Genomic DNA, 17,317 nt, shown 5'->3' with positions numbered 1-17,317 from the left:
ACTCCATGATTTTTGCCTTTCTTTAAAACAAGAAAATAAACCAGAATAAAAAAGAATAAGAGAAAACACAGATACACACACAATACACACACACACACACACACACACATCACCACCAACACCAACAAAAAACAAAAACAAAATTTCAGAAGCCATAATATACAAGCCAAAAAACTGTAACACAAAAATGCCCAGACACAGTACTGTGGAACTAAAACTCTACAAAATATTACTGAGTTCCTTTTGTACTGGGCCTCTACTGGTGGGAATGGGGTCTACTCTGAAGTGTGGTTAATCTACCCAGTGAGATTGCATTAAAGAATTGTTTTCCTTTGTAAGCAGATGTCAGTTGGAGGTGGCTTCTTAGTTAGGGATGGGAACTCCTGTCTGCTTCCTCCTCTGACCACTGGACCTCATCTGTTTTGAACCTTTGAAGGTCCTGTGCATGCTGCCACGGTCTATTTTGACTGGCATCATAGAAAGAAATGATTGCTAAGTTTGGAAAGCATTGTTTTAAGTGTCATGTGGAAGGCAAAAGCAGTAGTTTAGGGTGATTTAGTTTTTCAAGCAGATAGAAGATGAGAATTCTATCTTTTATATCTTTCTTTTGTTTTGTAGTATTCATGGTTTGTGGTTATTTCACTCTGCATTCCCTTCGAGACACAGTAGTGGGAAACAGAATTTCTCTTTTCATTTCACAAGTGTTTAAAGCCAAATGCCCTGTAGTCAGCTTAGCTTCGTCTAAAAACAAACCATTAAATCATAAGTCTTATTGTAAAATATTAAAAATTTGTTTCTGAACACATAATTCTTCTAATTCTGAAGAAAGTACTGTAACAAATATGTTAAGCCTTTTCCATTTAAGGTTATTAAAAAATAATTAGCATCCAGAAGGTTAATCATTCCAATTTGTATAAAGCAAAGAAGCGTAAAAACTATGTGAATCAAATTCTCCCCTTTTGTTTGGATTTAAAACTCTGTATTAAGTTAAAAGGTGTTTAATGCTTGAGAGCTTTGACCTTGCCTGGGGAAGAAGCCAATTCAGCCTTTTCTTGGACAGAGCTAAGCCCCAGTCATAGAATGAATAGATGCAACAGACGTAGCAAATGGAGCACGGCCCCTGTCCACAGGAAAAACATGCCAGATAGCACAGACCACACAAGACCAGCAAATGAACTCTTCAGGACTCTTATGTCTCAGAGCCTTCTGAAATTGATCATTACATGGAATGTCCTTAATATGTTAGGAAGGGACTTTTTATTTTTCTTCTGAATATAGATTTTAAAATTGGCTTTTCTTTCCTTTTTTTTCAAGATTGAACCCAACTTAAGTAGATATAGATTAAAATTTTAGCATGATCAGTCATCATGATAGCAGTAGTAATAAACAGAGCCCCATAATCATGCTTATAAAGCAAATGTGTTGAACATTTGAATAATTTGGTTTTGAACAGGTTATTCTATTCATAATAAATTATAACTAATATAAATAATATTCAATGTCATGTATATCAATACTTCAATTCAATATATATTGTGCTAAATTCAAACAATAATATTAAATAATAAAAACCTATTTTTTATCATCTGTAAAATATATCTAAGATCTAAGAACACTTATTCCAAATTCTGCTAGAAGATTTTTCTGTGCCCTTAATCTATACACACACACACACACACACACACACACACACACACACACACTCACAAATGAGAGAAAGCAGAGTTGAAGCTTTATCTAATCCTCAAGTCAGCTTAGTTCTATTGTCCCTATATCCTGTCAATGGCATTTGGTATCATTGTTGCTGTTGCATGTTCATAAGAATCAGACCATCTTGCATCCCTTAACATCTTTCCCTCTGTTTTTCTCTGGGCTTTCTCAAAATGCATTCTCAACACTTAATATTGCAAGTTGTTGTCAGATGCCTCCTTTTAAAAGGAAAGCTGTGTTTCAGGAAAAAAAATGTGGGTGATTTAGAACAAAGTATGTAGAATTACATTAAGTAATTGTCTTTAAAAACTCATAGCAAAGTTTTCTCTATACTTTGTAAATGTACAAATGTGGTGATGACTTTACTGAGCATCTAGGTAGATTTATAGCTTGGGACACTAACTTTTGTAGGTAGCTAAAGTTTCATAAAGAAATAAATGGAGGTGGCGACAATGGGTAGAATGCGGATAGATAGAAGGAGTAGAAGGAGAGGTAGATAGGTAGGTAGGTGGTGAGTGGATGGATGGATGGATGGATGGATGGATGGATTGATGGATGGATGGATAGGTGGATGGATGGATGATGGATGGATGGATGGATAGGTGGGTGGGTGAGTGAGTAGATGGGTAGATAGATTCATACATATACACATATACATAAATAAATACATGACAGAGATTGTTTGGATTAGTCAATTAATACATTTTGAAATTTCATTAAGAAACCAGTGACATTACTTTCTCATAGCAGAATATTTTCTTGATATCTAACATCCATTACTTTCAAATGTTAGTTGGCCCTGGTGTTTCTTTGGAATCTCTAATGCTCCACTTAAACTCTTTTACCTGAGTTTAGTCTTATAGGGATCCTGAAATCTCTTGGGCCAAGGTCACTAATGCCTCCTTCATTTCAAGTTTGTAGGTATTTTAAAAAATACTCATTTAACTTGACTTCTCTGAAATGGCTGATTAATTTTATCTCCTTCACAACCCCACATATAACTCATTTTCTTGGGATTCTGTTAGTCACATTTTCTTATCTATGACTGCAATGAATATTAATTTAATATCTACAATAGGTTACTATGTAAGAAATGATAGATAAAAAATAAAATAAAATATGTGCCCATTCACAAGTTACCGATGTGTATTGTGTGTATAGCAATTATTTACTAAAACCTATTCATGGACTGCCCCTCCTATCTCTAAGCACTTTTTCTTTATTTATTTAAATTTACTTTTAGTTATCTTACTACCAATAAATTTGAATTAGGCATATGAAAGGTTCAAATCCTAAATCTTTGTTACAATCCAACTCAACTGCTAAGTTCACCACTATTGCTAATTGTAACCATTGATAGGCTACTACAAATCTCTGTGTGGCATTTGTAGAGTAGATTTAATAAGTATACCTTCATAAGCTGTGCTGGATCAAGTTAAGAAATGCACATTAAATATTCAAATTATCTGATATAAATAATCTTGTCATTTTTAATGACTCTTCCTTATCCTCCCATTTTCTTACACATATACCCTTGGTCTGCCTCCAGTAGATCATCTCATTTCTAGCTACCCATTGATACTCCTTCTATTGGGTGGCCATGCTACATATAACTCAACGTCCTAAATGACAATCATTTCTTTTCTTACTCATTAGCTCTTTGTATGAAGTCTATTTATATCACTACTGCTATTATTTCTTGAGATCACTGAAGTTGGAAAATTATGGACTCTGCTGCCTTCTTACCCTTATGAGAGCAATCAGTGTTGAAATGTCAAGGTGTTTTGAGAGCATGATCCATCTTCTATTTATCATAATTTCCTCTGTTGTAATATATATAGACTCAATGCCAAAGAATGCATGTTGACATGAAAGAACAAGTGGGTGAATATAGTAGAATTAAGGGGAAATTTGTTAGGAGTCATGGCGAGGACACACAGCAGATGCAGAAAGGTAGAAGAATAGCAGAAGAGTGATCTTGGAAATAGAAAGGGAATTTAAATGTATGAATTTGGAGATGAGTCAATTCCTAGGATAATAAAGACATAAGGGTAAGTGTCAAGTTAGAGGAAGAACCCTCAGGAGACCAGGTATCCTAACTCCTATGCACACACATTCATATGCATGTCTTAGTCCCTTCACTCTCAAGAAGTAGAGGAACGAACTCTGCTGTGAATAATGGTTCTTGCCATTGTTTCCATACCCTTTGGCCATCTGTGCTCTAACACAGTGCCAGCTTGCTGGTGGTGCCTCGTGTGCACACTTTTCACCAGCCTTCAATATGCTTGACTATTCCATTGGTGAACGAATGGTGCTCCTCATATTTCAGCTCTTGAAGAATCAAACTGCCAGATGCACATGTCATGAGTCACAGTGACTGCTTTCCAGAGTAATCACTTTGCAATGTATTTCTGTAAATGCCATTACAGCTGTATGGGGAGAGTGAATCAGTTTTAAAATAAGTGTTCCTGTATGTAGAGTAATTGAAACAATCACTGAATCTTTGAATGACTATTCTACATAGGAATGGAAAGCTTGCCACAGTTAAGAGGCATACACTCAGCCATATTGTTCATGACTAAAATTTAAATAATTTATTTTTAACAATCCATACACCAAATTTTGTCCCCTGGGTAATAGTGAACAAGCAAGAGTAATTATTACAGTATGCAATATAGTATGCAAGCATGAGTCCTGAAAATACAAAATTGAATATTTTGTTCTTAATTACATTAATATTTCAATAAAACATTAAATAAAATTGAACCTTATATATTGGCCAAAAAATGATATATAATATTGGGGACATTAGTAATTGTTTTAAAATGTAAACTTCTATAAGTGCCTATTTCAGTTTGAGACTTCTAAGTTTGTCAGGGGTAATAGGAGTTGATGCTGGTCAGGGCTTTTCACATACCTGATAAGCCTGCTACCACCGACCTATATCTCAACCTCTAAAATTGTATTGTGCTCTGAAAATAAGGTTACTTTTCAGCCGTGCAACTTACACTTTTAGAAGTAATTAAATGTTTCTGCTTGAATTTTATCAGGTGCAGTAAAAAATGTGAATTGTGGGAGAAATAACCAATAAATATGTGTGAAGTGTAATTGTTTTCCTCTTCTTACAAAAGAGTCCTGTCTATCCTATTTATATTTTGAAATATATTAGATTTACATGTTTTAGAGATGTATGTAATTTCCACTTTCCATTATTTTCCTGTTGTTTCCCAGGTATTTTGCAATATGGATGTGAATGGGGGAGGTTGGACAGTAATACAACACCGTGAAGATGGGAGCCTGGATTTCCAGAGGGGCTGGAAGGAGTATAAAATGGTAAGATGGAAGAATTTACAGTGCCTTTTGATGTTTTATCGTGGGTTATCTTCATGCACAATATACGATAAACCCTTGCACTTCTAGATGCTTTTGAGTTATTTAAAATAACAACTCTTACATTAAAGACATTATTTTCATTAGACACAAAACATTCATAAATCATGTTCAGTAAATTATTTCCATGTGTGTAATAGAAAGAACATGTATTATTATAATTACTTGGTGATCTGTTATGCACTCTTGAATTTGTTCCTAGTGGGAGAAACTAGAACTCCGACCCAGGTTGGTGATGTGATCAGGACAGGAAGCTGTGCAGGGCCACAGGTCATGGAGCAAGACGAATACTAGCTGTGACCTCTCTCACACTGTTTCAAGCTGTGGAGCTCTGATTGGGAATGGCTCCATATAATCTTTGCATGTGACCATCTAGGACTTCTCTCATGGGATTGTCACATTTCTCATGTCAAAGTTAGCATTTCCCAAGTACAGTTGTAAACTTTTAGAACCATTTTAAGGGTAGAAGTTTTTCATTATTTTACATTGAAATTTCTTCATAGTTCTTGATTTGGTTTTCTAACACTTTTTCTCCCCAAAAGTGAAAAAGAAAAGATTATAAACAAAACTATCCCCAGTAATCCTTTCTGTCATGAAATAAAATTCTATTAAGATATAACCCCGGTTCTTTGTTCAACTGTACAAAGCAGATGCAGAAGGTAAGCTATGATGTAATACAAGAGGAAGACACTGGGAGTTAAGTGATTTCTCCAGAACTGATCTACCAGTGAATGGCAGAATAAAAACTTGACCTATTGTTACAGACTCATTTCAGGACTGTGTTTTCAAACTCAGAACTCCCACACTCATGTTTGTGTAGAATCACATAAAAGGAAAAGGGCCTTAGAAACTAACCCACCATTCTAGTTCCTCATAACAATCCTGAAAGATAAGGTTCTATGTGTTACATATCCATTCTTTGACAATTGTGTTTTCATTATTGGAACTGGCCTAGAATTATTCGTTAACCATTGGAATTTATCCTTTCCCCTCATTTTTAAATAAGAAAAGCTATCATGCTTTATTCAAACTTGAAAAATGTATCACCCCAGTGTCAATTATTTATGGTCTGAGAGGAAAATTAGTTCCGAATTTTTTAAACGTTTTAGCAAAATTGAGTATGAAGATTTTCTAAATTAAAAGAATCCATTAGTTAATGTTCATCAAAGCACAGGGTCAAAAGTGCTACAGCTTTCTCAGAACTTTCTTCCCTTTTTATTTTCCCCTCAAAACAAACTAGCAAGGTGGAGCTGAGCCTGCATCAGTCTTACCTACACCTGCTCCCCTTATGTGGGACACTGGCTTCAAGCTTCCTTGGCTTGAATGTGTTTGAGCATTCAGCATGCAGCATTTCCGCCTTTGTCTTCTGAGTCTCCACTCTGGGGACATTGAATGTAGCTATGACCTTTGACTTGCCCCCTACACCCATCTTGCTGGCTACCCCAATGTCATTACTTCCTACTGACTGCTACATGTGGCCTGCCTCTTTCCCAATACATTTTCCAGAATTTGGTGTCAACGTCATCAACCCCCCCCAAAAAAATTACACAGTAGTTTTGTTTTTTCCCTTTTAAGCCCCTTAAAACATGGAAGTTGCAAAGGACTTGCTTCTCAACATTGGCTTTTGCCCATGGAAGCATTCTGAACTTTGCTGTCTCTTAGGTCTTCCTTAGGAGGAAATCCGGTAAAACCTGAGTTACAGACTTGTAAAGGCATTTACTGCTGAGAAAAAAGTCTGTGGGCGTTCTCCTAATGGGGCATTGATGGACTCTAGTGCTCCTTCAGGCCATAGAGACACCACAGTCACCACCAGTCTTCCTGCAAATAAAGCCAATGAACCAGAGAGTCCAACAAACTTCTTTAAGTGGCAGCTTTATGACAGGCAGTCACTAATGCCCTGGGGACAGACTTGGTTTGTTTTAAAGACAATTATCTCTATAAACAAAGCTTCCTATTGAAAACATTTCCTTTTAGCAGCTAGGTACTTTCTAGGAGTTGTCGTTTAGGAAAAAAATTAAACGCATCTTTTAAATTGCATTTCTCATGTCTATATTGAAAAAAAGTAAGAAAAAATGTCTTTAAATCAAAGTTTCTTTCTGCCTTTCTTGGGCTAGGTGTTTCAGGAGTACGAGGAGATGCTTCTAATGTGGGCTTTAATTGTAGAGTAAAAGGAACCTTTGGGAAACCAGACTTATCTGCTTTCTTTAATAATTTGTATGAAAGAAAAATGAAGCCCGTAGAGTACAAGGCCTGTGTCTGGTTTCAATTTTGATTCTTCTATAAAAAGTCAATACTTCCTGCGAGCATTATCAGACAAAACAAATAAAGTATCAGAGACAATTATTTTATTAACTTGGAAAAATTGCAGACTGAAATTGAACATTTTTTCAGGTTTTGGCAAAATTAATGAATATTGGTCCTTTCCTCTCCCTGTATTTTAAAAGTATAATGTGACTCTTGAGGCCAATTTGAAGTCAGTATTGTTTTTCTTTAAATTCCAGTGTTTCCCCTTTTATTAACAACTGGAAGACAAATGAAATTAACCAGCATCTCTTTCATGGCATCTAAGTTCCTTGTGCAAATCTGACTGACAGAACAGAATAGACTAATTGTCATGAGCATGTATGGATGTCCATTTTATTCCTAATAGAAGAATCCACTCCGTCTACTGAAGTTTGTGTATCTCTGTCTCCTTAACCTCTTTATTTCTTTCTTATCATTTTAAAAAAGTTTTTAAAAATTAATTATTTTATTTATTTACATCCCAAATGTTGCCCCCTCCTGGTCTCCCCTCCCAGAGTTCTTCATCCACCCACCCTCCCCTTCACCTGTGAGAGGTGCCCCACACTCCAGACATCCCCCTTCTCTGGGGAATCAAGTTTTTACAGAAAATTTGAGATAAAAGAAAGTCTTGTAATAACGTATTGTATACAAAAATAATTAAAAATGCTTTTGAGCTATTGATTATTATATTTTATGAACAATTTGAATTCTTTGTATCAGTCCCATACTCAAAAGTGTCTCCTGGTATGGAGACCATTATGAATATGTGATGTGCTGCCTCCTTCATTTAGATAATTTTATCTGATTAATATATTTTCCTAATTTGTACATAGTTTTTTAATGTCATATTCATATGAATCTTCACCATTATTGCATAGCGAACTTACCTATGGAACTTTTTGAATATACTGATTTTCATGCCCACAATCATATACATACACATACACATACACATACACATACACATACACATACACATACACATACACATACACATACACATACACATACACATACACATACATATACTTATACATATACATATATGTGTGTGTGTGTGTAAGTCATCTCTGTTCATAAATAGCTCACAGCTCTGTCTAGTACTCATTTCCAAGTAAAAGGAGCCATCAGAATTATTAATGATTAGTTATTGATGTGGGTATAAGAACTTAAAATTTTCTTTGCTACATACTAAAGCATTTAAGCTGTATAGAAAGAGAAAGAGAGAAATAGGGTCAAAGAAGAGGAAAAAGGAGACAGGTACTTTCCCATTAAGACAGGTTGACGCTCAATCATAACACTGACCTCAAAGGGGATTAGAGACAGTTTATTTGGCTTGGGATCCACAGACTTAGGTTACCCTAATTCTATGTTCCATCATGGAAGCAATGTCACAAAGTTTTCTATAGTAACAGAAGAAAGAAGTTCGTAAGTCAAGACATATCAAACATGCATTAGTGGAAACATCAGTGAGGAGGGTTAGAGCAAAATAGAAGTCTGCTGTAGGCCTGAGATGCTGTCTGCATCGGTAGCCCTTTCTTTCATTGGTGGAAACTAGGATTTTGTCAGTTTATGGATTCCAAGATGTTTTTACCTGTTAGTTACAGGATATTAGATGACACTGAAATGAGCAAGGAAAAAGCTATCTGGGGAGCTAAAGATGGCTTCAAGATAAATTGTAATTAGGCTCTAGACCTCCAACATTGCAAACTCCATTATCACCAAATCAGCTAATCAGCTTTGCAGAAGGTTCAGTTTGAAGGGTTAACTTCAAACTGGGAACACTCTGGGAATTCTTCACAGGCAAGCAGCAAAGACTGAGGAGGGAGTGGTCAACATCTTCATTTGTACAAACAGTTGGCTTTAAGTTTTCATTTCTTAATTAAGTTTTTGGGTTAAAATAACATTTGTTCCTCTAAGCAATGCTCAGGTTATCATAACACATTCATGTCTAAAAGCTGGTTGAAGAATGCTATTGATCTACACACATTACATTTCAGCCAAGTAAGGCCCTTGGATACTTAGATCATACAGAGTAGGAGGATACCAGTGCCCTCAAATAACTTGTCATCTGACAGAAGAAAAGCAGGAAGCAGAGAGTGACTGTATACTGTGACAGATCCTCTCAGTAGGTTTTCCTTAAGTGCTGCTCATGTGTGAACACTCAAGAGTCTCGGATAGTTGCCATTTTTCTAACACTGCACACTTAACCACTGATTTGCACTGAGTCTCTTAATTGAAGCAGAAAGTCCCACTGAAAACGTATGTCAAACTGAGTATTCAACTGTAGCGGAGATAAGGGGATCGGTTACTTAATCCAAGCCAAGCCGTTGTTCCCCACATCAGATACATGGTGGTGTCTGATAAACTACCCAACAGTTTACTAATGTGGGAACCCACTTCCATTTCCCCCTTTTGGCCTATCTGTCAACTTCATGATGAAGCAGTTGTTTCTGCTTCATCACATATGGCCATTAGATGGTTTTCTCCCTCCCCCTACTTCTCCAATATCCATATTGCTTCCTTGTAGTCAAACTGTTTGCTCATTTAGAAAGTTTTCTAGGTGAGGTGCATGAAATTAAAATTTGGTTTCTAAAGGCAACTTACAGTGTTTTTCTCTTCAGTTGCTTCCTCCTGAAAGGAAGAAAATAAGTCTACAAAGCCAACTGTTTAGCATGAAATGTTTGAATTTTTAGGAATTCCTTCAGAGCTACATGCTGAGAGCAGGAGCAGGGGCTTTCTTTTTTGTAGGAATGGCTCGCTCTCATGTTTGTCCATTTTTTTGAGGCTCACCCGGGATCGATGCTCTTTCCCCTGGGGAAGCTGGGGAGTTTTATCCACACAACACTTTCAACAGCACGGAAATATGTGACCTAAGACTTAACACTTCATCATTCCCCGGCCTCTCTGCTCACATTTAATATGGTTGCTGATTCTTTGTTTCAATGCTTCATGGCAAAAGGACTTGTCGAGTGGCTGCAGGGACAGCTCTGGCTGATCTGAACTAAAAACTGCAAGGGAAATCCCAGAGGTCCTCCTTGTCTTTCAAACAATTGGTGCAGTTGAAGAGTTTTAACTCCGAGTTTCGGCTCCCTATAACTTTTGATGCTGTGCATGCCTTGTGGAAGGAAAACTTTGGATTTCATAGCATGTAGCACTTGCTCCTGTGAGATGCTGTAAAGTCTTTAGCACATCCTAAAATTTACAGATATTTTCTACTACTGGGTAGCTTTCAGCAAGTGTGGCCTGAGAGTCTTAGGGAAGCAAAAATGAGGACCTGGATTAAAACCCCAGAACCCACATAAAAACTATATATTGTGGCCAACACTTGTAATCCCATTACTGGAAGACTGAGCCAGGAGGCCAGCCATGCTCTCTGTTGATGAGCTCTCATTCAGGAAGAGATCCTGTCTCAAAAAGTAAGGGGAGAAGCGACAAAGGGAACACAACAAAGGAAGACCCTAAATGTCGAACTTAGGCACCCACATGCAGTTACATGTGTGTGTGCAGACTCACACACACACACACACACACACACACACACACACACACACACAAAACCCAACAGAGGGAGTCACTGGAGTACTAAGGTTTTATATTTTCCTTTAAATTTTGCAAATAATCCCTTGGAGAGTATGTATGCAGTATCATCCAGACAAATAATGTGCAATAAGTTAAAAAAAAAAGAAAGAAAAGATAAAAGTCTAGTCATACTAACTTGAACTATAAAGGTGTGTGTGTGTATGTGTGTGTGTGTGTGTGTGTGTGTGTGTATGCGTAGCAAACTTAACTCCAGGCATTTGCTCTAACTACTAAGCTGAAACAAAATGGGCTGTGATCTGTTAATATTGCAATAACAAACCTGGCCTATGGCGATCTGATATCAACACTATTAGTTGTTGAGAAGTGATTCTATTGGCAGAGGCAATGGAAAAAGGTTAGAGCATTATTAGTAGTCACTGAGGACTGGTATATTTTAAAAACGAATTAGGGAACATCAATCCATTTTCTTAGGTTGACTACTGGGAGAAAAGTTAAGTAAACTTCTGTTTAACAATAAAATTGATTTTAAGTTGGAAAAGAAAGAAATTTCAGTATTTTATCTCTTTTGAGAAAGTCGGGACTGCTGTAATTATTATAATACTTCCTTCACACTTTTAAATACAGATTAAGTCTTCGTTATAAATGCCCCCAATTAACCATGGTCCATTTCTTTGTAAAACAACCATGTATAATATATATCGTGTGCTCATAGGACCTAGTCCTTTAAACATTTGTATGTATAATCATGATTAAGGAGATGAAGATTTGTATGTTATCTTCTCAAGCACAAGACTCTGGCTGGAACTGGACTCTTTTTTTTTTTTTCTCTTTTCTCTTTTCTCTTTTCTCTTTTCTCTTTTCTCTTCTCTTTTTTCTTTTCTCTTTTCTCTTTTCTCTTTTCTCTTTTCTCTTCTCTTTTTTCTTTTCTTTTCTTTCCTTTCCTTTCCTTCTTTCTTTCTTTCTTTTTTTTTTTTTTTTTTTTTTTTTTTTTTTTTTTTACCAGAACATAGCTGTATGGCTGAGAAGCAACAAAATGTCCCACTACAATGACCACGTTTAGGTGTCCCTTCTCTGATATTCTGTAACATTTGCTCCTTTTGCCTTCTGTTCTTTCCTTTAGGTGTCTGTAAACTTTGTTGTCCATTGCTCACCCTAGGTCACCTCTTCAATCACTTTTTGAGAATTCACAAAAGACAGTACAGCTTCTTTTGCTAGGCAGCCCAAAACTGCTTCAGTAAGACAAATGGATAGACAAGGAACTAAATTGATCATCAAGTATTACCAAGGAAGAGCTTTCTGAGCAACTGTCAAAGGCCCCAATTCTATATCAACAATTTCTCAGTTTCTTTCTTGTTAATATCTTCAGTTAGGCATCAGTTTGGATGGAGTACTTTTTGTCCCTCCTGCCCCAAAATGAAAGTTTACTTTCACGACTCCAAAAAAAACAATCAGGTCCCAGTGAGCTTCAGATACAATGATGTCAGTTCATGTACTCCCTAGCCCTTGCTTGTCTGCCTTCTACCTCCAAACCCAAATCTTTGCCAATAAAAAATCTAAGTGATAATGCCTACTGTTTTCTAAGCTCAATTATTAAAATTAATTATGAACTCATTAAAAGAATTGAATGATCTGAAAAAGTATAGTATAAAGGCATAGGATAGTCAAAATGTATAGCTGAATAATGATAACAGCAAATACATTAGTATTAAATAAGGTGTAGGATCCTGATACTATTCATTTAGGAATATTCCAATTATGTTTAAAATGTCAACTAATGTTTCTAAAACTTTGTCAAGAGAAAATTTTGAACTGGGAATTGTTTTCTGCTTAATTATACTAACTAGATTAATTGAATCCAAGAATGTCACAGTAAACAGAGTTTACTATGTCAAGAATTAGATGGAAACTTCAAAGGAGAAAAAGACAGGAGAAGAGTACTAGAATAAGTTAGTAATTACAACAAAGTGTAAAATACAAGCAAAACTATGTTTGTTATTGTTTTTTAGAAAGTAGACATGGAACATGAAAAAGTTCCCTCCGAAGTAATGAGTATGTGTTCTATTTTTTCCCAGGGTTTTGGGAATCCCTCTGGTGAATATTGGCTTGGGAACGAGTTCATTTTTGCAATAACCAGTCAGAGGCAGTACATGCTGAGGATTGAGCTGATGGACTGGGAAGGGAACCGAGCCTACTCACAGTACGACAGATTCCACATAGGAAATGAAAAGCAGAACTATAGGTAAGCTCTGGCCTGCCCTGCACTCAGAAGTCTCTGGCTTTGTGACCAAGTGATAGCATAATGTGGAAAGAAAGACATGATGCAGATGATCCTCTTCACTGGACAGTCAAGGATTCCGTCTAGGCCTATGATGCAGAGATGCTGAAAATGCTGGAAGGACATCTCATGGGCTTCTGTGTCAAGTCATAGATTGACATTTAAATGCTGGCTCAGTCTTAGAGGATAGTGAGCTAAGTAGTGTAAAGGTGTCTCTGTTGTGAGGCCTCTGAACGTATAGAGGCTTCATACATCTAAGACTGCAACCAGAAATAATGTGACTCAAAGGCTTCTAATAATCTGCTGTCTCTAACAAAAGACTTTAAGGTTTTTTCTTTTTCTTCCTTTCTCTTTAGTTATCTTAAATTTTATTTTATTTTTTCAAATTAAATCCAATGTGACTAGAGGAAATGGTTTTAGTTATTTGAGTGATTTTCATAAGCGGAGACAAGGCTTTATCAGGAAGATTTTTGTTGTTGTTGTTGTTTTTCCAGGGGAGTTTTTTTTTTTAAATAACATAAACTTCAAATGTAAAATAGACAGATAATACTATTAATTTTAAGTGTTTCTGACTAATTTTTAATAAGCAGCTTAGGAAAAGTAAAAACGATGGCTAAAGAGATAATATTCATTTACTCAACAGATACTTACTATGTCACTACCAAGAGCTTGACTAGGTACTGGCCAGTCTCAGTCTCACAGACCTCGTGGTTGAGCTCGGTGACTAGGAAGCTCCTAAAATCTAGTTGGCATTCCTTGATACCAGGAGAATATTTTACTTGGTGTTATTTCATGAACTACCAATACAATACCATCATATAACAGATCTTTAATTGCATGTACCTTGATTTCATAACCAGTAAGTAGGAATTGTAATGGCTTTGCATTATCAGTATTCTCCATCTGTCTTGAAAATATAGTAGTGCACATTAAAGGGGAGACATAGGACAGCATGTAACTTGTAATGCTAACAAACAACCGCTGTGGTTCTTCATGCAGTGTGACTGGCTGTTTCCTCAAAGATCAACTATTTCATTTGTCTTTTTAGTCATAACAATCTTTGGAAATTGAAATCTACATCTTTTGAATGGCACAGCTAAATTTTAATAGGTTACATATATGATGGAACTTTGGAGATGTAATAATCACGTGCTTAACAAATAGCGATGATGTCACATAAAAGAGGATGAGATATCGTTCTACAAAGTAGATAATCTCATGGTGGAAGCAAGGGTATACTCTATGGCAGCTCCAGAAACCAGCACAGAAATTTATAAAATACAATGAAGTGTAAGGAGAAATGCTTCTAAGGAGGTCAAAATTTTGAGAGTTTTGTAACAATAAAAACCACTGTAAAACATCAGGGGTACTCTTATGTAAATGTTTTTTTTCTGAAACTTGAAACCATATGAAACTTGGCTAGCATCAGGCAGCTTGACAATAGAGCTAGCAAGTAATTAGTCTCGTCTTTTTCTAGGCTCCTGAAGAATTTGCCCTGGTTTTTTTCCAAAGTGTCGCTCAGATTCCTATAGGTGGTTGTGGTGGAGGATCTTGTGTGTGTGTGTGTGTGTGTGTGTGTGTGTGTGTGTGTGTGTACATACATGCACACGTGCTCGCATGTGAAGTGGGGTAGTTTTTGGAGAATAAAGTTAGGGCAAGCTTAAGATAGCCAGTGTCTGCAAGGCTTCTGCACTGGTACAAGATGTCTATCACTCTTGCACATTAGAAGGAGTGCTGGCTTCCTGTTAGAGCCCAGACCCATTATCTTTATTAAATATTCCTTAAACCTTTTGTATCTATTATTCTTTTGCCCATATGTTTTTCACACATATGATAGCTTGCTATGGTTAAAATAAAAGGCTTCCCAGCTTTGGAATGGTATATACTACAGAATTTCTTTCATGAAATTATGGGTGAAACTCGAGAATTAAAATTGCAAAATTAGGACTGTGATTTAATGAAAAACTTCTGGATTTAAAAGAGAGATGAGGTTAAAAAATACATTATTTTTATCAAGGATAGAGAGACAATTTTTACTATTATTTTCTTCAGGGTGGTTTCTATTATAGTATTGTTGTAACATAGTGGGTGGTTCTGGCTTTCTCAGGACAACCAAACAAAAGGTAGATATGCCATATAATACAATTAAGTATAAGATTCTTATTTTCTTCAAATAGAAAATTTTGGTGCATTAAATCATAAGTCTGCTCCGGTAGATGGTTAAAGTAAGTATGCCATAGAAGATACTACTCACTCTTAAAGAAAAGGAAACGATGACTACTGTAGTTTGAATATAAAATGTTCCCCATAAGTTTGTGTGTTGAAGTGCTTCTGTTGGAGTGCCAGCTAACACAGGCTGGTGGCTCTATGTCAGAGGGTAGTAGAGGTTTTAGGAAACCTCACTGGATGAAGACTAGACAATGGGCCTTGAGACTTTAAAGGCTCGCTCTACATCCATCCTGTCTGTTCTCTGCTCATGGATTGTAGATTCTACATGACCAGAAATCTTGCATGAGTGTTGCCATACCTTCACCTTCAGCATAGACTGTAGCACTTTATTTTATGTGTAGAGATGTTTTGTCTGCATGTGTGTTTGCGAACCACATTTAGACTTGGTGTCTATGGAATTCAGAAGAGGATATCAAATCCCCAGGAACTAGAGTTCCCTTTGGTTCTTAGAAACATGCAGGTGCTGGGAATTGAATCCAGGTCCTCTGCAAGAGCAGCTAGTGCTCTTAAGGACTGAACCATTCCTCCATTCCCTGTCGTGCTTCTTAAATGCCAAAACAAACCCTTCCTTCTATGAGTTGTTTATATCAAGCATTTTATAACAACCGTGAAAAAATTAACTTATACAGTGGAAGGAAAGCTGAAATTGAAGAGCTGATTTCTGAGGCTTCCATTCCTAATCTTGTCATGGAGGTTTCTCCAGGGACAGTAATGCATGGTGACGTCTGCATACAGTTCCAGCTGTCAGGATGAGCTCTTCGTCCATTTTCCTTCTGAACCACATTACCCCTGTCCTCGTCAAACTATTAATAATAAGGTGCACATAGTACATTATATTTAATGATTTTATATTCCAGAATTAGTCCACCTACATAGTGTTTTTGAAGCAAGACATTTTAAAAATGAGGAACGTGAGGTTAGAGTCCACTGCTTGGCTCCGACTCAGTTTAATATCAGCTGACATTCAAAACCTTGAGGGTTACTGCTTCAAATTTTTGCACTTTCCATGTTTTTACTTTTCAATGTTTTGAATTAAATTCAGAGTTTCTTGTTTAGATTTTAACATATTATTGTTTTGGATGTTTTTAATTGAAATAGTACATTGTTTCCTCCCTTCCTTTTTCTTACTCCAGCCTCTTTCCAGTTACTCTCACTTCAACCCCTCTTCTTTCAAGGTACTATTTTCTTTTTGTAATGTACTTGCTACACACACACACACACACACACACACACACACACACACAGGCACACTTATGTATGCACACATGCGTGCACATACAGGCACACATGTACACTTGTACGCACACACATACATACATACATACATACATAATAAAAACTGAGTCTGTTTCTATTGTTTGTCTTGTATAATTACAAAGGTGACCACTCTGTCATGAATAACTAATAACTAATAAGAGGCTCATTGCTGGGATTGACTAATTCTACTCCTCTCAGTCACTAGTTGCATGTAGTTCTTTGACAGTTTGTTCTGAAGATGCATTTAGTCACCAACCTTGATTTAAAAGGAAAACCCATACTCATGTTCTCGACACACTGATTAAAAGTAAGTGTTATAAAAGAGCAGATTAACTTAGAGATGTGCATATCATACACAGTTTCCCCTGTTAACCTCCAAGGAAACTTTAAGTGATTTTCTCAGATAAAAACAGAATCTACAGAACCCAAGAGAACATGAATCAGAAAAAGAAAATAATAATGTAGGAGTGTTGTGATAAACATATCATGTGGACTGACAGGCAGTCAATGTGAAATTATTAAACATTGCCCCTAGAGAGGTGGCATTACCCACGTTCTCATCTTCTTTTTTTTAAATTTTTAATATTTTTTATTACATATTTTCCTCAATTACATTTCCAATGCTATCCC

At 36.4% G+C, this 17,317-nt stretch overlaps 1 protein-coding gene across 4 annotated transcripts in view; it reads left to right on the top strand.

Moving 5' to 3' along the window:
* Nucleotides 1-17,317, top strand: part of Angpt1 (angiopoietin 1) — a 233,575-nt gene that overhangs the window by 185,955 nt on the left and 30,303 nt on the right. For all 4 annotated transcript variants that reach the window (XM_021183365.1, XM_029469438.1, XM_029469437.1 and 1 more), the window contains 2 exons: nucleotides 4,942-5,043; nucleotides 12,999-13,165. In XM_021183365.1, coding sequence (XP_021039024.1) covers nucleotides 4,942-5,043; nucleotides 12,999-13,165 — 269 coding nt within the window. The remainder of the gene's footprint in view (nucleotides 1-4,941; nucleotides 5,044-12,998; nucleotides 13,166-17,317) is intronic.

This window comes from Mus caroli, chromosome 15 (assembly GCF_900094665.2).
Source record: "Mus caroli chromosome 15, CAROLI_EIJ_v1.1, whole genome shotgun sequence".
NCBI lineage: Eukaryota > Metazoa > Chordata > Mammalia > Rodentia > Muridae > Mus > Mus caroli.
This window is presented reverse-complemented; position numbering and strand designations above follow the sequence as displayed.